At 42.7% G+C, this 24224-nt stretch overlaps 1 protein-coding gene across 1 annotated transcript in view; it reads right to left on the bottom strand.

Annotated features, from left to right (window-relative positions):
* adam9a (ADAM metallopeptidase domain 9a) overlaps nucleotides 1–24224 on the bottom strand; it is a 44579-nt gene that overhangs the window by 5756 nt on the left and 14599 nt on the right. The window contains exons 5-22 of the mRNA XM_084054531.1: nucleotides 22453–22529; nucleotides 19259–19481; nucleotides 15391–15456; nucleotides 15221–15292; nucleotides 10696–10865; nucleotides 8620–8701; nucleotides 7437–7570; nucleotides 6119–6290; nucleotides 5739–5831; nucleotides 5028–5135; nucleotides 4823–4913; nucleotides 4492–4597; nucleotides 4065–4251; nucleotides 3154–3237; nucleotides 2874–2979; nucleotides 2594–2741; nucleotides 1837–1927; nucleotides 923–949 (exon numbers count right to left, since the gene is read on the bottom strand). Coding sequence (XP_083910657.1) covers nucleotides 923–949; nucleotides 1837–1927; nucleotides 2594–2741; nucleotides 2874–2979; nucleotides 3154–3237; nucleotides 4065–4251; nucleotides 4492–4597; nucleotides 4823–4913; nucleotides 5028–5135; nucleotides 5739–5831; nucleotides 6119–6290; nucleotides 7437–7570; nucleotides 8620–8701; nucleotides 10696–10865; nucleotides 15221–15292; nucleotides 15391–15456; nucleotides 19259–19481; nucleotides 22453–22529 — 2037 coding nt within the window. The remainder of the gene's footprint in view (nucleotides 1–922; nucleotides 950–1836; nucleotides 1928–2593; nucleotides 2742–2873; nucleotides 2980–3153; nucleotides 3238–4064; nucleotides 4252–4491; nucleotides 4598–4822; nucleotides 4914–5027; nucleotides 5136–5738; nucleotides 5832–6118; nucleotides 6291–7436; nucleotides 7571–8619; nucleotides 8702–10695; nucleotides 10866–15220; nucleotides 15293–15390; nucleotides 15457–19258; nucleotides 19482–22452; nucleotides 22530–24224) is intronic.

Genomic DNA, 24224 nt, shown 5'->3' with positions numbered 1-24224 from the left:
CGTGCAATAGGGCAAGTGAAGCTGGTGTTCCGTTACGCAGATTACGCATTATTTGATGTCAGCCCTGGTACCATTTGCAGGCAGGTGTGTGCCAGTCACAGGTGTGTGACTGGCACCTGAGCATGGACCCTGCAACTTTGACATCTGTCTTTGGTACCGTTGTGCAAATCTTGCCTGTAAATCTATGGTTCCTCAGTGAAGCAAGGGGTCTGGGTTGTTGTCTTCCTTGTTGACTTCACCTGTCTCGCAGAACTTGGTCCTAAGTTTGGAAATGGTACCAGGGCTAACACCAAATAATGCTGTCACTCTGCATAACGGAACACCAGCTTCACTTGCCCTATTGCACGGGCCTTATCCTGAAGGGACAAACGTGGCATCTTTCCATGGGGGCAGTGTTGCTGCTTGGAGTACAAACTCAACAAAGTTGCAGAACCCATGTTCAGGTGCCAGTCACTCACCTGTGAGGCAGTCACACAACTGTGACTACTGGCACACACCTCTCAGCAGGTGTGTGCTGACAGGTTGCTCAAAACAAGAGTGATTACCAACAGAAGCATATTGGGTGATTTTGGCACATTTTTTGGAGGCGCTACCCACACGTTTAGCTGTGTTGCTCATTCCACGAATGCACAATCCTTACAAGCTGTACCTCGTTGTAAAGGTGACTAATCAACGATGAAAATGATATAAAACACAATACCAATTGGTATTATTAAAGGGGAGATATAATTGACCGAAGTTAAGTTTCCGAACTTTTTTTGAGCAGTTTATTATAAACCCTAGACCAGGGGTCTTCATCGTTTTTCAGGCCCCCTTAGCTGAGAGGCAGATGAAGCAGGGATCAAATTATTGGCTTAGGAATGGGACAAAAAAAAAAAATGTTTTGGGGGTGAACTATCCCTTTAAGTGCTGTATACTTTACCTCCTCTGGTAGTAACTGAACACGTTGCTTCACATGGAAAAGAGAGAACATGAACAATGTCAGTAACAACAAGTCGTATTATTATTGTTATTATCCTCCCAAGTCGGCCCTACCACCACCCATTTTAAAACACGCCAGAGGATTCATTTCTATTGAACAGCAAGCTGTGGTGTGTGTGTGTGTGTGTGTGTGTGTGTGTGTGTGTGTGTGTGTGTGTGTGTGTGTGTGTGTGTGTGTGTGTGTGTGTGACGGATGGTTAAAGCTACAATCCGTAGGTTTTATGTCCGTTGTATTTGCCTCCCGATGGAGAGAGGTAATTGCAACGATGTCCCAACTATAGAATAAAGATGGCGGTACATCTAGTGTCCAAGCTGGTAGACCTTCTGATTCAAATAACTTTATTGACATTGTTAACCAACCAGTATAGGTGTCCTACCCCAGTGGTTCTCAACCTTTTCAGGTTGTGACCCCCTAAAATAATCATACTTGAACTGGGGACCCCCTCACCCTGATAAGCACTTGGAATTGTAGGAGTTGAGGTATTACATTTAGTTTGACTCGTTTCCACAGATGATGCGAAGCCTGCGTAGCTATTAATAATATGACGTAGTCATACTATTATATGACTACGTCATAGTCATATATGTAGACTATATACTATATAGTATATAGATGTACATATGGTACACATATGTACCATATATACATGTACATATGTATGGTACACATACATACACATATGTAGACTATATACTATATAGTAGTCAATATCAGTAGTGAGGTAGCATTCAAATAAGTCCTGGATTGTAGCTTTAAGCAACCATCAAACAGCAGTCAGTGAGTGACTGATGGTGCTACATCTTCATCATAATCTCAGTGTGGTGCATGTTGGTGTTCGTTCAAGGCTCACTCACCATGTTGCTGGCGTTGCCCCGGGCAACAGAGGGGGGCTGGGCTCTGGGCGGCGGCCCTCTGCTGGGATTGGCTGGAGCGCTGCTCTCAGCTCTGAAAACAGGAAGTAAAAAAATGTGGAGGAGAGGAATTGAAGTCAAAACAAGGGAGAGAACTGCTTTCATTGAGAGATTGACTGATTTAAAATGTATGTTTTATCACAGGGCAGGCCCTATCTATAGGCATCACAATTATTTTATCCCCCAAAATAAAAAAAATCCGATAACCCAAATAATGTTTATGATGTATCTATCTAACCCTATCTGAATAGGACCTGTGGTTATGTGAAGGGAATATTCAGAGTTACTTAAAGGCATTCGGAAAATGAGCGAGATACATCTCGATCAATAAAACCACCATTTAACTAAAACATGCGAGTACTTCTTCCATCACTGCGTGGGAGTGAACAGGGTCATTATATTACATTATATAAAGGTGTCTTTATGGTCACTTCCTGCTGTACTGTATTTCAGGATGACAGGTGACAGTTGAGCATAGGTGACGTGTGCTCAGCTGTTTACTGACTCCGCAGGGGGTTGTGACAGTACTGTGTGAACCAAAACAGTCTAAAATAAGACCGAAAGAACAGGTGACGAACTTCACAATATAGGGGAACAGATACGTGCGTGCATGCGTGAGTGAGTGAGTGAGAGAGAGAGACAGAGAGAAAGAGAGAGAAAGAGAGAGAGAAAAAGAGTATGTGTGTGATGTCTGACTCACTCGTATGCCTGTGAGCGTTTCCTGCGGCTCAGCCCCAGTCGCTTCAGCAGCTCGTTCCTGCGCAGGAAAACGAACGCACCCAAAGCCAGGAGAGGGAGGATGAGGAAGAAGAAGACCAACAGGAAGTCTCTTAAAGACGTGTCCTTATCTAGAGAGACAGAGAAAGGACAGAGAAAGACATGGTGATGGCATTGCATTTTTCTTGTCTTATGAACCACTCAAAGGGCTGTACAGTGTTTGCTTCACATGAACACACACACGCGCGCACACACGCACGTACCATTCCACGTGGGTCCACTGTCCACACTGCCTCCATATCCAGTGACTTCACAAAGGGGCGGAGCCCAGCCGTACTCGCAGTGACAGTTCTTATTGTTGTTACATATCTGAAAGACACAGGAAAAATATAATAACAAATAATAACAATAATAATAATAATGGCACTTTTATACATAGAATGCTTGATCAGAAAAGTAGAATTACATAAGGAAAGGTTGAGAAAGACAGACAGACAGACAGACAGACAGACAGACAGACAGACAGACAGACAGGTAGGTTACCCCGTGTCCGGTGCATTTGCTCTGCAGGTCACAGTCGTACTTGAGGACTTCCGCTTCACTTCGACACTCAAAGTTTATGCACACCTGAGGAAGAGAATGGTATTACTATGTTTGTGAGGACAAAATGTTAGGTTGTCATGTTGAAATGTTGAAAATTGCAGAAAAAACCCGAAAAATTGCAGATCTCTCTCTGTGACGCGTTATGAACTTGTAGAGTGGCTATTTTCAGTGCACGACACTGGCGTGCAACTAAATAAAAATCAGGTATAACTCTTAATTATCTAATTATCTACTAATTGTATGTCTTAACTCTACAAATCTTTTTTTTAACAATAAATCAGCCGTTTCTGCTATGAGGACCAGGAAAATGGTCCTCACAATGTCTATCCTACTATAATTCTAGTAACCTCTGTGCGTGCGTTTGTAGTGGTGGTGGTGGTGAAGCTACCCGGTTCTCCCCACTGGCTGGACCAATTGCTCTGATTTTGCACACAGCCATTGACCATTACCATCTGAACACAACTGTGAAGCCCGTTTTTCAATTTAATCAAATCCCAGCTTCTTATTAGCGTTTTTGTGTCAAAGAATGTCGTCCCATAGCTGCAGCTGCCCAGCTATGGGACAAACTGCCTCCCGGGTTGCCAGATCATGTGCGCATATCCCCCCACGGATGCGCTGCGCCGACCGGGTATGGTCTAGTTTATCAAATTCTACTATTGTGGGGACATTTGGCCCCACACACACACAGACACACACACACACACACACACACACACACACACACACACACACACACACACACACACACACACACACACACACACACACACACACACACACACACACACACACACACACACACACACACACACACACACACACACACACACACACACACACACACAGCGTACCTTTCCCTCTCCACACCTGGTGCCGTCGGCAACCATCCCGGGGTCTGGGACGTCTGTGCCCAGTTTGAAGTCCACTCCGTAACACTTGGTCCCTGAGATCGGTGTCGTTATGATCGACGGTTCGATTCCAAACACGTTGGGACCACTGTCTACGTTAGAACACTGCAGCTTACCACACAGAGCGTTTCTATGGAGACACAAACACACACACACAAAGTAACACACACGCACGTACGCACACACACTTTTTACTTCATGCTCAGTAAAAGGTACTCATTACAGAGTGTGTTTATATGTGATTTGTGTGTGTGTGTGTGTGTGTGTGTGTGTGTGTGTGTGTGTGTGTGTGTGTGTGTGTGTGTGTGTGTGTGTGTGTGTGTGTGTGTGTGTGTGTGTGTGTGTGTGTGTGTGTGTGTGTTGTACTTACTTGCTCTCACACTTCTTGTAACCATAGTTCTGATAACCGCAGTTTCCAAAACGATCTCCTTTACTGTTTACATCTTTAAAACAAACATCTGGAGCTGTTCTGGCCTCTGATTGGGGGAGGGGAGGGGAGGGGACGGGAGCATAAGAGAAGAGAAGAGAAGAGAAGAGAAGAGAAGAGAAGAGAAGAGAAGAGAAGAGAAGAGAAGAGAAGAGAAGAGAAGAGAAGAGAAGAGAAGAGAAGAGAAGACATGTTGTTAACAGATCTAACCACCAGAGGGGGCTGAGGGTCAATTAATTGAATGTCAAACAGTGGAAAAAAAAAAGATATTTACTCTGTCCAAATATGTCTTTGCACTGCTGCTCGTAGTTCTGACATCTTCCATTATAACAGACAGCCCGCTGGGTGTGACATGGATGACCGTTCTGCACCACAAAACAAAAAACACAACTTAATATGTTTGGTGTGTCTGTGTGTGTGAGCGTGTTCGTGCATGTGTACATGTGTGCGTCTGTAAGAGTGTGTATGTGTGTGTTTACCTGCACAAAAACGTCAGACTGACAGAGGGCTGAAGAACCATTACAATACTCTGGTAAATCACACTCTTTGTCTGTAGAGGACCTACAAACTGTACCTCCTGGTATGAACTAGATAGAGAGAGACATACAGAGAGACATACAGAGAGAGAGAGAGAGAGAGAGAGAGAGAGAGAGAGAGAGAGAGAGAGAGAATTAATGTCTTTATTGCAGACTCAAGGTCCATAGATACATACAAAATACAGACTCCAACAATAAACATGAATAGAGAGAGAGAATATCCTTCAATTACTTTCTCTACCTGACAATGAAGGCAGCATATGACATACTGTTTTATCTGAATATTAAATACACTATATTGTCTCTGTCGGGTGGAAACCTTGTCCAAAACTGTTACTTTTTTGCATTGTGAGCTTGTAGATCTGCTATTTTCTAAAGATTTTTTTATACATTTTATACTTGTGAAATCGGACATTCTGCATAATGATAGCTTTCTACTTTTGCTACTTCAAGTACATTTTAATACCAATACTTTTGAACTTTTACTCAAGTAAATGTTGAATTCTGGACATTTACTTATAACAGAGTATTTCTACATTGCAGTATTGATACGTTTAATTAAGTAAAACATTTTAGTACTTTTTCCACCACTATATATATATATATATATATATATATATATATATATATATAATATTAATAATAGTTGTCTACCTGACACTTGTGACAGCAGACTCCGTACGCACACTGAGCTCCTCTCTTCAGCTTACAAGTCTTATATTCACAGCAGGGGTCCTTCTCACACTCCTACACAAACGCACACGCACACACGCAACACACACACACACACACACACACACACACACACACACACACACACACACACACACACACACACACACACACACACACACACACACACACACACACACACACACACACACACACACACACACACACACACAGACAGTTGTTTTTGGCAATTTATTTGGCATCTATTGTTAGTTATGGCCATATTGTGACCACAGATATGCTCTAAAAGTTTGAAAAACATATTTTTATTTAATCTTTAATAATCCATCCATCCATCCTACCTTCTCTGAGCCGCAGTCACACTCCTCTCCCATGTCCACCAGTCTGTTTCCACAGAAGGGGGCGCTGTAGGCCTCGTCAGGCTGTGGAGCGTTGAGCAGACAGGAAGCTGCTCCCGACAGAGTCAACTTCTCAAAGTCATCTGCACTACAGCTACTGAAGTTTCTAGAACCACTGGAGAGGGAGAGAGAGGGAGAGGAGAGAGAGGGAGGGAGGGAGAAAGAGGGAGGGAGAAAGAGGGAGAGGAGAGGTTTAGTGTACAGGAGTGTTGGATTGGTGCTGAAACCATGTCCCACATCTTAACCCTTTAAGACCTGAGGCCGCGTCTAAAAAAAATCTAAATCCTAACAATTTTTTCGGGAAAAAATATGAAAAAAGAATTTTCACGATTTTTCAAAAATAGCAGATCTACAAGCTCATAGTGCCGCGCTATGAGCTTGTATATCTGCTATTTTTGAATAGCCAAAGAAATCTAAAGTGACACAGATGCGTTCCAGGTCTTAATGGGTTAAATGGGTGCCATGTGGGGACTCTACATAAGTAGGCATGACAGAATAGTGGATTTGATATCAAAAGACATCTCTTCTATTGTCATGCTGTATAAGCATTCTACTGTGAAGCCGAGCATGTTTAGCCTGTGTAATGATGATTCTGTGTTCTCTAACAATTCAGCTAACACCCCTGATGTCATTGTTGTTAATGAAAACCATAGGGAGGTGTTCATTCTCGAGGTCGGCTGTACTTTTGATAACAGCTTAGAGGAAGCCTTCCTAACCAAAGTGCTAAAATATCTTCAGCTAGAGCAGACCATCTCACAGCTAGGCTACAGATGTAAACTTTTGTTTTTTTATCTTTGGTAGCCTAGGGCACGTGCACAAGTTGGTTGTGGGGGCCTTCAAATGGCCGGCCTCTCCAAAAGGAGGGCTAAACAATTAGCAAGGTACTGCTCAATATCAGCTATTATAGGAAGCCGCTCAATTTGGAGGAGGCGTTGTTTCCTTTACCCATGATTGTTGTCTGCTATGTTTGACAAGTATGCCAACATTATTGTATGTAACAATGTTCTGCCTTATATGCACTTTGTAATTGGCTGTTTTCCCATTATCTGACTGCACTGGCAGTGTTTATGTCATTTGTACAAGGCATTCTTGTACTTCTGTTTATGTGGACATAAATACATATTTCAAATGTGTGTGTGTGTGTGTGTGTGTGTGTGTGTGTGTGTGTGTGTGTGTGTGTGTGTGTGTGTGTGTGTGTGTGTGTGTGTGTGTGTGTGTGTGTGTGTGTGTGTGTGTGTGTGTGTGTGTGTGGTGTACATACGTAGCTCCAGAGTTCATGATGCAGGCCTCCACAGCACAGGTGCAGTCTCTGCCGTCATCGTGATTCATCCCCAGGTTATGACCCAACTCATGAGACACGATGGACGCAAAGGAGGGCACGTTGTTATTAGTGAACTACAGGGGGAGAGAGAGAGAGAGAGAGAGAGTTACATACATAATAATAATAATAAACTTTATTTGTATAGCACCTTTCATGACATGAGATGCAGCTCAAAGTGCTTTACAGAGCAAGAATACATTTACAGAAAAAGTACAACTAATTTAACATTAAAGCAAAAAGAAAAGCAAAAGCATAAAACATTAAAATAAAAGCAAAAATGTCAGTGAATCACACAAAACTGTGAGGACATGAATAAAAATACAGATTTAAAATCAACTAAAAGCAAGAGTGAAGAAATAGGTAGGGGTGGTTTGGAACATATCTAGGCAGGCAAGCAGGGACGCGCTGGCCACTGCGAAATTCGGGAAAATTCCAGAACGGCCGCGCTGAAAATTGTTGAAAATAATAGATTTAATTGACCTACGAACATTATTAGTTGTGTACAGAGCGAAAAATAGAGGGTTGCCAAAACAGTTACAGAGGCTATTTGTGTTGAGTTCAGAGGAGGAGGATCACAGAAGAAGATATGATTTTAAACATCTGTTTGCTCGTACGACATTAAAACAAATGTGTATCTCTGTTACAGGCATAAAGTTATGGAATGCACAAAGTAAGGAGTTGAAGAGTTGTACAACAATGTTTCAGTTCAAGAAATGGTTCAAAAGGGGAAAAATTATAAAGTATGAATTGGAAGGTTAATTTTGATTTTCATTTTTTGTAGTTTCTGTTTTATTCATGGTTGTCTTAGTTTGGTTTTGCTTATTTCTGTTAAAATTTCAAGTACTTTCGTTATTTGTTCTCTTATTTTCGTTATTTCTGTTTAGTTTCTTCTTTTTTTTCTGATGATTCATTGTGATGTATTTGTTGGTAGGATATTATTTGATGATTTTAATGGTACAAAGGGGCAGGTATAAATAAGATTTATCTTCTTCCTGTTCCTTTTCAATTATGGAATATGTAAAAAAAGTTTAAAAAATGAATTAATGTGATCATGTAAAACATAATTGAAATAAATAAAATGAAATGAAATGAAATGAAATCTTAGTAACAGGAAGTGACATACGGCATTGATCCCGCCCCCATGGCTCCTGGAACACACGGTGGAGACGAAGGCCATGCCAGCTGTTCCTCCGAAGGCCTTCCTCCTGCAGCAACAACAACATCATCATCATCATCATTTTCATCTCCACACATCTACCATCTATACATGTGTGTGTGTGTGTGTGTGTGTGTGTGTGTGTGTGTGTGTGTGTGTGTGTGTGTGTGTGTGTGTGTGTGTGTGTGTGTGTGTGTGTGTGTGTGTGTGCTTTTGATAGATACTAGTTATACAACGCAGATACAGTATATCGTTGCTGTTGGGTAGAAACCTTGTATCTCCATATTTCAACATTTTTATGTTTTAAATGTTTAAAATTAATACCCTACTACTTCATTATACAAGAGTGTCGCACAAAAGTGAAAAAAGCTCACAAGGCATGATGCCTTGTGAGCTTGTAGATTGCACTATTTTCACTACTTTAAAATGTTTTTAAAACAATAATAAAAAATGAACGTTTTTTTGGACATACAAGGTTTTCACCCGACAGCAAAGATATGTTGGCTACTTGTTCACAAGCTATTGAGTTGCACAAGGATGCGTGCCTCATTGTGATAATAAAACCTGATAATATATGTGTGGCCTTGTGGTTTAAAGATACGAGTACCGCCAGCAGCACCGAGCAGACCTATTATGCTATCAAGTCCTGAGTGATATCTCTATTCCAACTCGGCCTCTGATTTAACCCATTAAGACCGTGAACGCATCTGTGTCATTTTTTAGATTTCTTTGGGCTATTCAAAAATAGCAGATCTACAAGCTCATAGCGCGGCACCGAGTGCCGCGCTATGAGCTTGCAGATCTGCTATTCTTGAAAAATTGTGAATATTTGTGCAAATCTTTGAAGATATATTTTTGAAAGCGAACATTTGTAACTCAAATCTTTGCTTGTCGGAATTCTACAAATGTCTTCTAAAATCCTAACAGTTAAAAAAAAAAAGTATGTTGCCATATATCAGTGGTGATATATGGCTCTGCTGATTCAAGCAAAGATTTGAGTTAAAGATGTTCGCTTGAAAAAATATATATATTCAAAGATTTGCACTAATTTTCACGAATTTTCAAAAGAATTGCAGTCAATCTTGTATATCTGCAATTCTTTAATAGCCCAAATAAATCTCGTTCCCGGTCTCAATGGGTTAATGATGCCATTTGTGCAACACATAAGACGAATGTACTCTAAACGCTGTGCTCTGTAAATTACACAGAAAATACAGCAGCCACTGCCAGCAGCTACAGTTTAATTAATGTTCTTCCCGTTTTTTGCAGAAGCGAGAAGGTTCTGGGAACTCAGATTACAGCTTAATGTGTTTATTTTCCTTTGTCTGTTTCTGTCTCCCGACCTGAACTTTCCCCATTAACTCATTCCTATCACACCGGTTGCGCGAGCGACCGGAAAATAGCCGATGTAAAAGCTGTGGTGCGTTGTGAGCTTTTAGATTAGGCCGTCACAATTATGACATAATCGCCTAATCGCAATTATTTGAGATAATCCCAATTATTTTTTGTATAATCATCATAATCATTACCACGTTGAAAGATCTTCATATATTTTCAAACATTTTCAAAAATAGTGGAAATAGCCGATCTACAGGCTCGTTTTGAGTTTGTAGATCGGCTATTTCCACTATTCATGTGTTTTTTTTTGTATACATTTATTAAATGATGTAAGTTATTTGTCATAATATTCCCTGTGCACCTTTTGTTTACAAAGCCCAAAAGCCAAACAGAAATGTTATTTGCATTCATAATGTTCCGATGTTCAACGAGAGAAACGCTACAAAAAAAATCGCTAATGGCAATTATTTGAGCGACAATTGATCGTCAAGTAAAATTTCATAATCGTGACAGCCCTATTTTAGATCTGCTATTTTCTGCAATTTTCAATGTTGTCCTCATAACTATAGTAATACAAATGTGTGTGTGTGTGTGTGTGTGTGTGTGTGTGTGTGTGTGTGTGTGTGTGTGTGTGTGTGTGTGTGTGTGTGTGTGTGTGTGTGTGTGTGTGTGTGTGTGTGTGTGTGTGTGTGTGTGTGTGCCTACAGTATGAGCTGTGCTGAGTCATGTCTGCGTCTCGGGACCAGATCTTTCTCTCTCCACTGGGTGAAGCGACTCAGAACTTCTCCTGCTGAGCCTTCGGTGCTGATGTGGTTCTGCTGAGACCAGATCTCCAAGCCCACCAGGACCACGCGCACATTCAACTGGATGTATATCTGATTGGCAGACAGAGAGAGAGAGAGAGAGAGAGAGAGAGAGAAATTTTTATTTATGTTACAAAAACACTTAAATGAATTGTGTTGCAGAGTTATAGTAGTATTGGCAGAAAAAGACTCGCTCGCTGCATAAAATAGTACGGAAAACTCCACAAAGAGAGGTTAAGAAAATAGTATTTATTTTATTTTGATATGCTCATAAAGTGCTCTGTGCTCATAGTGAGGGGTGCATAAAATTAGCAAACGTTTCCGTCCTGGGACCTTCCCAGAGCCAAAACGTTTGCTAATCTTATTTATTATAAATGTTATTTATTTTATGCAGCGAGCGAGTCTTTTTCTGCCAGTTCTCCTTTATGCTTTTCAGACCACCCTGAACAAAGGACAAAGAAGGGCACAACAGTTTACCCTGTTCTTTGGAGTTATAGTGCGTGTCAACGTGTCGTCACCACAGGGGGCGTGGCATAGTAGCTGCAGACATACTTGTGGGGGTCAATGTTAAGTCAACCTGTTTATACCCCACAAAGATGTCCGCGCTACCAAATAATAATAATAATAATAATACATTTTATTTGTAATGCGCTTTTCATTCACAAGGAATCTCAAAGTGCCACAAGGTAAAACATCATCAATCATATAAAGTTAAAAAGCACGGTTTAAAAACAGATATGACTAAACAACAATTCAACATGAAAATGCCCTCTGAAACAAAAACGTTTTCAGGCCTATTTTAAAAGAGTCCAGGGTCTGTGGTGCTCTCAGGTCAATAGGAAGGCTGTTCCATAGGCGCGGCGCTGCCGAGCAGAAGGCCCGGTCACCCATAGTACGTAGATTTGTACCAGGGACATCGAGGAGGAATCTGCTGGTAGATCTGAGGGTGCGGGTGGAATTTTGTGGGGGCCTAATTAATTTCTGTAGGTAGGGAGGGGCATGTCCATTTATGCAGTTGTGGGTGATCAGCAGGACCTTGTAGTCAATCCTAGCTGACACGGGGAGCCAGTGCAGTGAAAATAGGACCGGTGTTATGTGGTCATGCTTACGCACTCTCATTAGGACCCTGGCAGCGCTGTTTTGGATGTATTGCAGCTTTTGAATACTTTTGCCAGGAATCCCAATGAAGAGTGCGTTGCAGTAGTCCAGTCTAGAGGAGATAAAGGCATGGACAAGTTTCTCTGCATCTGACAGGGTTAGAAGGGGGCGGAGTTTGGAGATGTTTTTGAGATGATAGAATGCAGTTCTGCACAGATGTTTTATATGGTCATTGAAAGTCAGGTGAGGGTCGAATTTAACACCTAAATTTGTGACTGAGGAGGAGAGGGGGATGACCTGACTGTCGAAGGTGAGATGAGATATGGGGCATGACTGGACCTGGTGTGGTGTGCCAACAAGGAGAGCTTCAGTTTTGTTGCTGTTTAACTGAAGGAAATTGTTTCTTGTCCATGCCTTTATCTCCTCCAGACAGGTAGTGAGACATGACATAGCTGCAGAGGGGGTGGGGGCAGTTTTAATGTACAGCTGTGTGTCATCAGCATAACAATGGAAAGACATTCCATGTCTGCTGATGACACTACCGAGGGGTAACATGTAAATTATGAAAAGGAGGGGACCGAGAACTGACCCCTGCGGGACACCACAGGTGACGGGGAGCAGTTTGGACTTGCACCCTCCTAGTGAAACATATTCAGTCCTATCAGAAAGGTAGGACCGAAACCACTTGAGTGCTGAGTCTGACAGTCCAATGGTGGTATGTAGACGCTCCAGGAGGACAGAGTGATCCACCGTATCGAAGGCAGCGGTTAGGTCAAGGAGGATGAGGAGTGATGGTGATCCGTCATCGGCTGTCATCAGTAGGTCATTTGTCACCCTCAGCAGAGCCGTTTCAGTACTGTGGGCTGTACGAAAGCCTGACTGAAATGTCTCAAAAAGGTTGTTGTGGTTGAGATGGTCTTGGAGCTGAGAGGCAACCACCTTCTCTAACACCTTGGACAGGAAGGCGAGGTTGGAAATAGGCCTGTAGTTGGCTAGAACCTCCGGGTCCAGGGTGGGCTTCTTGAGAAGGGGACGGATGACAGCAACCTTGAGAGCAGTTGGGACATGACCTGTTTGAAGGGAGAGGTTGACAGCTTGTGTAATGAGAGGGCTGAGGGTGGGAATGTGTGATTTGAGCAGAGCAGTGGGAATGGGGTCCAGGGCACACGTGCAAGGTTTCATTTTGCTGAGGATTTTCTCCATGTGGCTCTGCTGAACCTCAGTGAAATATGAGAGGGATGGCACACTCCCAGGCAGGGGGTTGGTGACAGGAGGAGACAGAGGGGAAGAGCTGGGCATCTGAGAGCGAATGCTGTTGACCTTAGATCTAAAAAAGTCAATAAAATGATTACATTGCTCCTCAGTTGCCTCAGTTGAGGAGGATGATTGTGGCTTCAGAAGATGGTCTATGGTAGAGAAAAACTGCTTAGAGTTGCCAGGACTTTTATTTATTAGGTTGGAGTAGAACTGAGACTGAGCATCTTTAAGGGACTTGGAATAGGCCTTTTGGTGTTCACGGAAGACCTGTTCATGCACAGTGAGCCCCGAGTGTCTGAAGCGCCGCTCCAGTACACGCCCAGCTCTTTTCATTTTCCGCAGTTCTTCTGTGAACCAGGGGGCGGATCGTGAAAATCTGACCTCACGTGTCTTGACAGGAGCATGGAGGTCAAAAACACTGCTCAATGTTTTATTATAGTGCTCCACTACTTCATCCATTGATGCAGAGGCTGGGAAGGAGATGTGCTGAAGATCCATGGTCATGTTGGCTGGGTCAATGCTTTTCCAGTTTCGGAAAGTCATTTGACGCTTAGGTCTAGTAGGGGGCAGCAGAAATGTCAAGGCCATTGAGACCACCTTGTGGTCAGACACACCCAGACTGTAGACCTGCAGGTTGTTAATAGGGACAGAGTCAGTGATAACTAGGTCAAGAGTGTGTCCCTTGTTGTGAGTAGGAACCTCAACATGCTGCTGCAGGCCAAGACCCTCAAGCATACTCAGGAACTCTGTTGCAAAACGACAGGAGGGATTGTCCACATGAATATTCACATCACCAATTATCACTATGTTGGATGACATGGTGCAGAGTGAGGTGAGTAAATCATGTATCTCGGGGAGGAAGGATGAGTTAGGTTTGGGAGGTCGGTATATTAGAAGAACTGTCATGGAGTTTGGAGGTTTACACTTGAAGGCAAGGCATTCCATGGAAGAAAAACCAGGCATCGGCAGTGGAGACAGTTTTTGTTCAGCCCGGTGTATGATGGCCAAGCCACCACCACGGGTGCTGCGGGCTTTTTCCATGTAGTTGTAGCCAGGGGGGCAGGCCTTATTAAGTTCTGAATAATCCCCTGGACTATGCCAGGTTTCAACTAGGCACATGAAATCAAGCTCTTTCTCCATGATGTGGCGGTGTATGAGGGAGGATTTACCGTTAATGGATTGTGCATTAAACAGCTCCATGGTGACACTGGCAGTAGCAGGAGACTGCAAACTCCGCAGTACCCTGCGATCCACTCCACGTTTTCCATCCCGCCTGGTATTGGCCAGTCTCGCGGTGTTACCAACGATGACGCCCAGGCTCCGTAGCTGAGTCCTCCTCGGGTTTGTTTTGCTTCCTGGTTCCACATTGAAGCCGCGACGTGAGCCTCTGTGGATGTAGCGACTGCGAGGTCTGTGTTTTAAAATCCTGAGCTGTTGACAGTGGATTAAAATCCCCGCATCAGGTTGCACTGTACAGCTACGCAAACGCCGTAGCTGTGGGGCGGTGTAGGAGATCATCGCCAGCGCGGTAGTTAAAAACAACAGACAAAAACAGCCAAATGACACTTGTTGACGCCCCTTTAGGATTTTTTGGTACGCAGTATAGTAGTTACATATGAACATGATTCCTGTTGGTCATTGTATCAATATCTATTAGTTGGAAAGTTTATCACAGTCATTTGATTTATGAAAAACCTTTCACCTAAATCGAAATATCAAATGTTTTGGAATGTTATACTTAGAGTAATAAATGTGTTATTCACATAAAATACTTAGCAAATAGTCTAGTTAGAACATAGCAAAACATCTTGCACATTAGATCTAGTCTTGTAGATATGAACTAGTCTAGGGCCAATAGTTATAATCATCAGAAAGGACATTTCTCCATGCATGCTTCATCATTCATCCATACTCTTATACTTTATGTCTATGAATTGAATACCAAGGCCCTCATTGGAAACAAGTCCGCAAGGACTTTTATGAACGGACCTGTTAGACAAAGTATTTTAAATGTAAATGTGTTGTTTTAAATTTGTTTGCCTAATAAAATATTCAATCAATCAAAAACTCACACTGTCGATATAGTTGGCGAGGTGAACCATCTCCTCTCTGATAGCCGTCTCATTCCTATTCATATAGGTAAACTAGAGAGAGAGAGAGAGAGAGAGAGTTATAATAGTTGTACTGGAAGACTGGTTGAGATGTGTGTTGTGTTGTACTGGGTGTTGTGTGTTGTACTCACCCTCTCGTTGTCAACAACAAGCAGCAGTTCCACATAGTGAGTTTGAGGTAGAATTCCACGCTTTGACTGTTGAGACAAGCACACAAGCACACACACACACACACACACACACACACACACACGCTGGTTATATGATATGCATAATTAAAGGGATGTCCCCTCACAGGCGGTTTGGTCCTGACCACTTAAACCCTAGTAAGTAAGTAAGTAAGTAAGTCACTAGCCTTATGGGAACCAATGGTTCCAGAGCCATGTGGCCCATAGGGCAGGAGCCTACGGTATCTCCTGTTTCTGTAGTGTGAGGAGGCTTGATATACAAGTCCATTCACCAGCCATGATGTACAGAACAAGCCGCCTGGACATGATGCTAGTATGTCACAGGGATTTACTCCCAATCCAACCCCTTGATGCTGAGTGTCAAACAGGGGGGGCATTGGGTCCCATTTTCATTGTCTTTGGTATGACCCAGCCCTCCCAATCTCAGGGCGGAGACTCTAACCAGTCTATTCTAGCAAATCTACAAGCTTACAGTACACCATGTTGTAACGCGATGCGTTCTGAGCTTGTACATCTGCCATTTTTGCAGAGCGTTGGCCCTAGGTTAGGGATGCTAGGGTTCAAAGTGGTTAAGCTTGCCACATTCTACAAATGATCTTTTTTCAACTTCGGTCTTAGGTCTTTCCTGAAAAGAACAAAGTTCTCTGTTTTATAAACTGTCTTATACTCGCTGCAGCTCTGCTGAGTTCTGAACATTAGACCCTGCCCAGTGTATACGCTGCTGAAACGGTGATTTTACCATGGATCGAAGCTCCCTATATCAGTGGTTCTCAACCTTTTCAGGCAGTGACCCCCCAAAATAATCATATTTGAACTGGGGGCCCCTCACCCTAAAAAATACTTGGAATGTAGGAGTTTGGGGCATTACATTTTGTTTGACTCGGTTCCACAGATAACTATTGTGAAAATAGCAGATCTACAAGCTCACAACGCCTCGCAACGCGAGGCGTTGTGAGCTTGTTGATCATCTATTTTCAAAATGTTTGCTTCTTTCTTATATTATTTGACAATTTGGCCAATGTTTGGCCAGTTATTTTTTTTTTATCTTTTGACGCAGTAATAGTCTTTTTTCTTTTCTTGAGGTATTAAAAAGGTCTTAAAGACGCACTGAAGTGACATTTTCGGTCATTTTATTTTGAAGGTTCAGCCTGAAACGTCGGCTCAACGACTCTAAACCAATCAGAAGGTCCCATCCCTTCAGGCTATGGGACGTTGGATCTCAATCACTTCAGCCGTGCGCAACACAGCTAGTGTTTGTTTACAAGTGAGAGAGAGACGGCCAGTGAAGCACGTTTGCTACTACCTGGCTTATTTCTAACCTATAATGTTTTCAGATACATATTTTAGTGTGCAGATGAAGTTTAAAATGAGTAATACACTCATCTTCAATGAGATTCAAAACGGAGTATCTCTGTAACTAAAATCAGCTGTGTTTGAAGAACGTGCAGCTATGGGAATCAAACAGGTGCATGTAATCAAGATTCATTTATTTTCATGAAGGCTGCGTTATGTCATCACGCAGCACGTTTTCGTTTACAGGAAGTAATTAAGATTGGCTTTTTAGGGACTTTAGATGTAAAAATACAAAAAAAAAATGTTGTTTTTTTTGCATCTATTGGTAGGTATGCCCATATGATGACCACGGATATGCTCTAAAAGTGTGAAAAACATATTTTTCATTTCACTACACCTTTAAAGGTCCTTAAAAGTCCCCAAAATCATGTGAGGACTCACAGGTTGAGTAGGCTGCCCTAGCGCGTCTGATATCTGGTCTAGAGGGGCGGGTTCAAAATCTCCAGAGAAATATTCCACGAGATCCCATTGGTTCACCGATCTGTCCGTCAGCCCCCGCCCCATCCCCCTCCTCCTCCCCCAATGTGCAGCATTGAGAGCCCTGACGCCACAACATTTGGAGCGACGCCCACTGCACTCTGGTTGGTTGGGGAAATTAAACACTTCCTATGCCAGGAACGTCAACAGGCTGGTCCAGGCTCTTATTTCATAGCAAAACGCGAAGGAAAATAAAAGCCTGGAGATCGAGGCTACAGGTTGAGAGCCTCTGGTATACCCTGCTGAATCTGTGATTTTACCATGGATCCGAGCTCCCTATCTCACTATCCGGCATGCTTATATGCGTTATCTTGTATTTTCCTTTGTCTTGCACTATGCAAGCACTGCTGGGGGTGTGTATAGTAGTGTTGTATATTGTATGTTTTGTCAATTATTGATAGTGTTGCGTTGAATGTGATGTCTGCTACCTTGCTGTATCTACAGCAGTGGTTTTCAACCTTTTTGGCGTCAAGGACCCCCAAATTGACACATATTAGCCCAGGGACCCCCATTTGAAAAGATATGCCAGGGACTCAACCATTTTGATTCCTTGGTGGTCCCAATCTACACAGTAGTATCATCATCAGTGTTCATTTAACTCTGAGAGTGTACAAATGGAACCAAATTTGGTTCCATTTGTACACTCTCAGAGTTACAGACATATAAGGGTCAATTTGGTTCCTAATTATTAATTTGGCTGGGGACCCCCTGGAACCCCCTCAAGGACCACTGGTGGTCCCCGGACCACTGGTTGAAAACCACTGATCTACAGTACTTTTTCTTGCCCTGTATCTTAACTGCTGTGCTTCCGAATCCCCCGCAGGATCAATAGAAGGTCTTATCTTATGTTCTCCGACTTGCTTTGACATACAGTACTTTGCCTCTGAGATTTCATCATTTCTGGCACCAGAACACAGTGGTCACATCATGTGTGCTATCTCTCTCTCCATGAATTAATTGCCATCTGGTTGTATTTGTACTCCCTCAGATAAGAGATTATAGAGCTTTGTTTTCCCATAACTTCCTCAATCACAACCTGTCCATGGTACATCGTGGGCATATTATGGAAATGACACAAGATAAATCACGAGCGCATTGAGAGTCTGACTCATGATGTTAGCATTGGTGTCTCTGTCTGCAGTGATGTTCAGCTAGTTAGAAAATCTTGGATGTGCGCCCACAGTGAGTTTGAAAACATGACCAACGACAAAAAACTCCCATACCCCCTGGGAGAAATACAACAATGTGTGAACACAGCAGCAAGATTTGTGAACTGTTGTGATAAAAGAAGGTTAGCCAAAGGAATACAACCACCACCCTAAGGACCACTAACAATTGAGTTTCCTGCACTATCTGTACCGATATATAACATGTATATAACGCTGCAATATAGCTCTGTTTAACACGATGCTGTACCCCTTCCAACTGTACATACTTTCCCCAGTTTTTCTTTAAAAAAAAATGTTTTTATTATATTTTTTACACTTGCTTTGGCAATGTAAATGTACGTTTTCTCATGCAATTCAATTGAATTGCAAGAAAGGCAATGCGTTTGTTTGTTCTTATTAATGCGTTTATAAGTTTGCTCTGCATTTATCGGCCAAAACAGACACATGCAAATCTCTTGAAAACTCTAGATTTAACCCTTTACTTCCATCAGTGTATTCGTTTTTAGAATCGGCCTCAGGTCTAAATGGGATAGACTGGTCTGTACGTAATTGTCTGAAAATGTGTTGATTAAATCAACTAATGAATTGGTTAATACATTCCTATCACTATCCAACTAATAGTAAATTAGGATTATAATTTCTTTAGTCAAGGGTAGCCATAGAGCCCATGCATAACATGTTAAAGTGTGTGTGTGTGTGTGTGCGTGCGTGCGTGCGTGCGTGCGTGCGTGCGTGCGTGCGTGCGTGTGTGCGTGTGCCTGTGCATGTGCGTGCGTGTGCGTGTGCGTGTGCATGTGTGTGTGTGTGTGTACCCGGATATGCTGGCTGACAGTGTGATGTCTGTGGGGGATGTCTTCCGACTCGTACTGAGCATGCTCCGTAGCGTTGGCGGGGTCGTGGCCGTGGCCAGCGTGTGCCGTGCCACACCCCCTGGGCTGTGATGTCACATCCTGGAGGCGGTACAGCAGGTGCTGGTCGGGGGCGGAGTCTGAAGGCTCAATACCGTAACTGTCATTGGTGAAGTGCAACACTCCTCTGATAGAGACGGATAGCGAAAGAGAGAGAGAGAGAGAGAGAGACAAATTAGGCCTGACAGTATCAATACTGTCATTACCACGAGATGCAGTGCAAACAGCACATAGTGTAATGTTTTTCTAGTACAGCAACATCAGAGCCAATGAGATGGCTCTGATCTCAATCCATCGGGCCAAATGGAACGGTGTATGATGTAAACGAAGACTATTAATATAAAAATAATGTATTGCCAAATAATAATGTATTGCCAAAACCAACAGTAGTGTTTCTGAACCCTCATTGACAGCTGAGCTGTCTCAATGGCTCTGAGCAGTGATTATATTACGGCTCCCTCGAGACCCCGACAATGTTGTTTGTTCTGTTTAGTTTTTTTTTGCATTACCTGGTAATACCAACCTTACAGCCCAGTATTGTTTGGGGACTGTTTAACAATATGAAAAACAATATTACTGCCCAAAACCCAGTGAAACACGCTCGGGGACACATGTCATGTTGTTGGTTCAAACATATTTATATATATATATAAGGGGCAAGATGTTACAAGCCAGAGCTTTCAGCATTGGTGCACCTGGTTCTTTAAAAAACTATATATATATCCCACGATTTTGTAACCCATTTTTCCACCCAGTGCCAATTGCCTATGTAATCCTGGGCGCTACTCTCCCTCTGCCAGCCTAGGGAGAGCCCAGAACTGAGCTCATGCCTCCTTCAATGCACGACGAGCTAGCAAGCCGCTTCTTATCACCCGACAGGGGGGGGGGGGTTTCCCCGGCAGGACGTAGTGCGTGGAAGGAACACGTTATTCCAAACAGTTCCTTTCCCCTCCATCAGGCACCCCGGCTGACCAGGGGGAGGCAGTATAGAGATGCGTGTGTGGATGACTGATTTACAGATTATTTACTCCCAGTCCTAGAGTCCAATTAGTCTGGACTCAGACGAGGTGTGACTGCTTAAGATCAGCCATCACCCACAACACAACTGTATTTCACAAAATGATCTGTTTGTGTCGTGAGCATCGAGGTGTGTGTGTGTGTGTGTGTGTGTGTGTCTTCTGTTCTAGCCTACAGCCAACTGCACACAAGCACACACACACACACACACACACACACACACACACACACACACACACACACACACACACACACACACACACACACACACACACACACACACACACACACACACACACACACACACACACACACACACAGAGTGCGTGGGATGCATTTGTGTGTAAATGACTCAATAGTGTGAAGATACATAGTGATGTGCGTGCGTGCGTGCGTGCGTGCGTGCGTGCGTGCGTGCGTGCGTGCGTGCGTGCGTGTCTGTGTGTGCCATCTGCCAGAAGAATAATGAGTTATAAATAGAAAGAGAGACTGTCATCACCTGGGGTGATTGTGATTTTGCAGCCCGGCCACCTAGGCTTTGGAACTAAACACCCTGCCTGAGAATGGAAGCCTAGCAAAGTCAGTGCCATCTTTTAATATCACTTCTGAAAACCTGCTTTTATATCAAGGCCTTCCTTGTACAGCTTATAGTAAATGATATTTGTTTTTATTGATGTTTACAGACGTTTATCCTATCCTGATTTTTACACTTTGTAACTCTTTGAAAAGCTCTTTGTAATCAAAGTTAATTAATTATTATCCTTCTTATAAAGAGTGGTGTAAAGTAACTTAGTACATGTACTCAAGTACTGTACTTAAGTACAGTTTTGAGGTATTTTTACTTTTCTACTCCACTACATCTCAGAGGCAAATATTGTACTTTTACTCCACTACAATTATTTGAAAAATTGAGTTACTAGTTACTTAGATTTTGATTATTAATACAAAACATACACTAACCACTTCAGCCCTATATATATTTTGGCCATTTGAAAATAGCCGATCTACAAGCTTACGATGCTACGCATTGTAAGTTTTCTTTTTAAAACCTTGTAAAATGGGACATTCTGCATAATGAGTTATTTCACTTTTGGTACTTTAAGTACATGTTTATGCCAATACTTTTGTACTTTTACTCGAGTACATTTTTAATTCCGTACGTATACTTGTAATGGAGTATTTCTACATTGCAGTATTAATTCCAGAATGTACTTTTCCACCACTGCTTATACAGTACTTACAGGACTTGGAGAAAAAGAAGCTCAAGTAAAGTTCACTTCCTGATCAGGTTTTATCAGTCACAACGTGTCCTCTATACTAGTCTAGGCCCCCCTCCTGTGTTCGCTCAAAAACGTATGAGTGTGGATGTTGCGAAAAATAAAGAGAGGACAGGACAGGGAGAGAGCGCATCGCATGTTATTGTCCTGCCAATAAAGCTAATTTGAATTTGAGTGGAGAGACACAGCGTGAACGAGAGAAAGGACAGGCAGAGGACAGAGAGAGAGAGAGAGAGAGAGAGAGAGAGAGAGAGAGAGAGAGAGAGAGAGAGAGAGAGAGAGAGAGAGAGAGAGAGAGAGAGAGAGAGAGAGAGAGAGAGAGAGGATAGTGCAAGAACAGAGAGAGTGGAGAGAGAGAAAGAGAGGATAGTTTAAGGACAGAGATTGGAGAGAGACAGAGAGAGGACACAGAGAGAGACAGAGAGAGGTTAGCTGGAGGACAGAGAGAGATAAGTGGACAATTAAATGAGAAAGATTGAAAGACAAAAGCCCCGTTCAGATATACAATATTTGCAGGCAATGTGGAGGCATATTTGATTTGGTGTATACTGTATCTTTTACATGAATGTAAAATCCATCAGGGTCAAATTTGTTTCAGCTTCACGATGGCTGCTCAGGTGGTTATGATGAGCGCTTGAGGGGGAGCAGTTAGGTGACCCGGTGACCTTCTGATTACCACACGGCGTCTCTACTCACCCAGCGACGGCCGCTCCATGTGTGTGTGTGTGTGTGTGTGTGTGTGTGTGTGTGTGTGTGTGTGTGTGTGTGTGTGTGTGTGTGTGTGTGTGTGTGTCTTGAGTATACCTGAGTCCGTTACAGATGCTCATTGCAACAGACGAGTCCTGCATGTCTTCAACATAACCCTGGTAATGACAGTGCTTCTGAAAAACAAAAACAAAAATACTGTACACTGTTTGCTTGTCCACAAATGCTAAGAATGTTCTTTAGATAGCATGCTTTGTAACGCTTGATTGTTTTCCTTGCACTCTATTTACGTGATCACTGTCGTAGAATGAAATCCTGCTGACAAATCACCCTGTTGTTTGTTGACAAGAGTGACTTTTACTCTAATCTTGCACTTTTTAAGTCAATCTGGATAAAAGTGAGCTAAATGCCTAAATTGTAAATTATATGGATGGCCAAAAACATACCAAACTATACTGCCCTGCCAAGGTAAAGTGCAGTAACTACGTTTTTGGACACACCGACTTATTTGTCTAGCCCAAAGGTCAAATTAGCCTTTGTGATTTTGGGGGATAAACAATTACCTCAAGAACAGATGTAAAATTAGTGTAATATCACTTATGTGCCGATATCTCATTTGGCTGACCAGTTGAATCACTTTTAAACCCATTTTTCAGTGATTTTTCTTTTCGTAGTTACTGCACTTTACCTTGGCAGGGCAGTATAGGCGAAAAGGAAATATTTTAGGTCTAAAAGTAGCTCCTAACTGGCCAATTTAGCGCTACATCTTAAGAAGTAATGGTCGTGTCAGTTCTAATTCATACATTGTAGGCGCAAGAGTGATTCACTCACAAAGCACTTTTAGTGCTAAAACCAGCTCCTAATGTCAGGGAGAAATTATGGGTAGTCAAGATAATTTAATGAATGCACACACACACTCGCAGCATTATTGCGAGGGTGAAATAGGCTCTCTCTCCCCCTTCCTCCCTCACCTTCCCCTCTCTCCCTCGATCACTGATAAAACTCTGCTTTGATGTCACAACCTCCCTCTCTCTCTCTCCCTCAGCCTCTTTCCCTCCCCCTCTTACCTCTCTCTTACTCTCTCTTACCGTCTCTCCCTCCCTCTCTTTCTCTCCCTCACTGATCAAGAGAGATGTCACACACAGCAGAAACTGTTGCCAAACAACAACGACTTACGCTGACGTCAACCGATGTCTGACAAGGCCGATTTGGGTGAACTTTGCCCATTTCAGTTTATATACTGACGTCAGAGACTGGCCACATGAAATCTGACTTGTGATTGTGATGATAGTTGAGGATTGTTGTCTAAATTAACCCCCGAAGACAATTACTTAATCTGTATTCTAAAATACTTGGAGATCGCAGCTGAAATGCATGTGATGAGCATCAACAACTAGCGCATCTTAACTTAATGTGATTGTCCATACAGATATTGTGATGTTTAAACATAATGGAAGACATTATTCTAGTTATTGTCATTTTCCCCCAATATCACCCAGCCCTAGTGCAACCTACTTTTTTTATTTTTAAAAGGCCTAAGGCCCATCCCTATTAGACACACACACACACACAAAATACAGCATCCGCACACACTTCCCGTATGACTCCCATAGGAGCTTATAAAGCACTTCCTATTTGCATGAGTGTGTGACTGTGTGTGTGTGACTGTGTGTGTGTGTGTGTGTGTGTGTGTGTGTGTGTGTGTGTGTGTGTGTGTGTGTGTGTGTGTGTGTGTGTGTGTGTGTGTGTGTGTGTGTGTGTGTGTGTGTGAGAGTGCGTGCTGGCTCCCAACAATGCCAAATAACTTCCATGTCTTCCCAGAAATGACCTCATCCCTCTTTCTCTCTCACTGAGCTGTAAGGAGGAGTCAT

This window comes from Gymnoscopelus microlampas (genome assembly GCF_963454915.1).
Source record: "Gymnoscopelus microlampas genome assembly, chromosome: 4".
Classification (NCBI taxonomy): domain Eukaryota; kingdom Metazoa; phylum Chordata; class Actinopteri; order Myctophiformes; family Myctophidae; genus Gymnoscopelus; species Gymnoscopelus microlampas.
The sequence above is the reverse complement of the archived record's forward strand: the minus strand, read 5'-3'. Positions and strand labels throughout refer to the sequence as shown.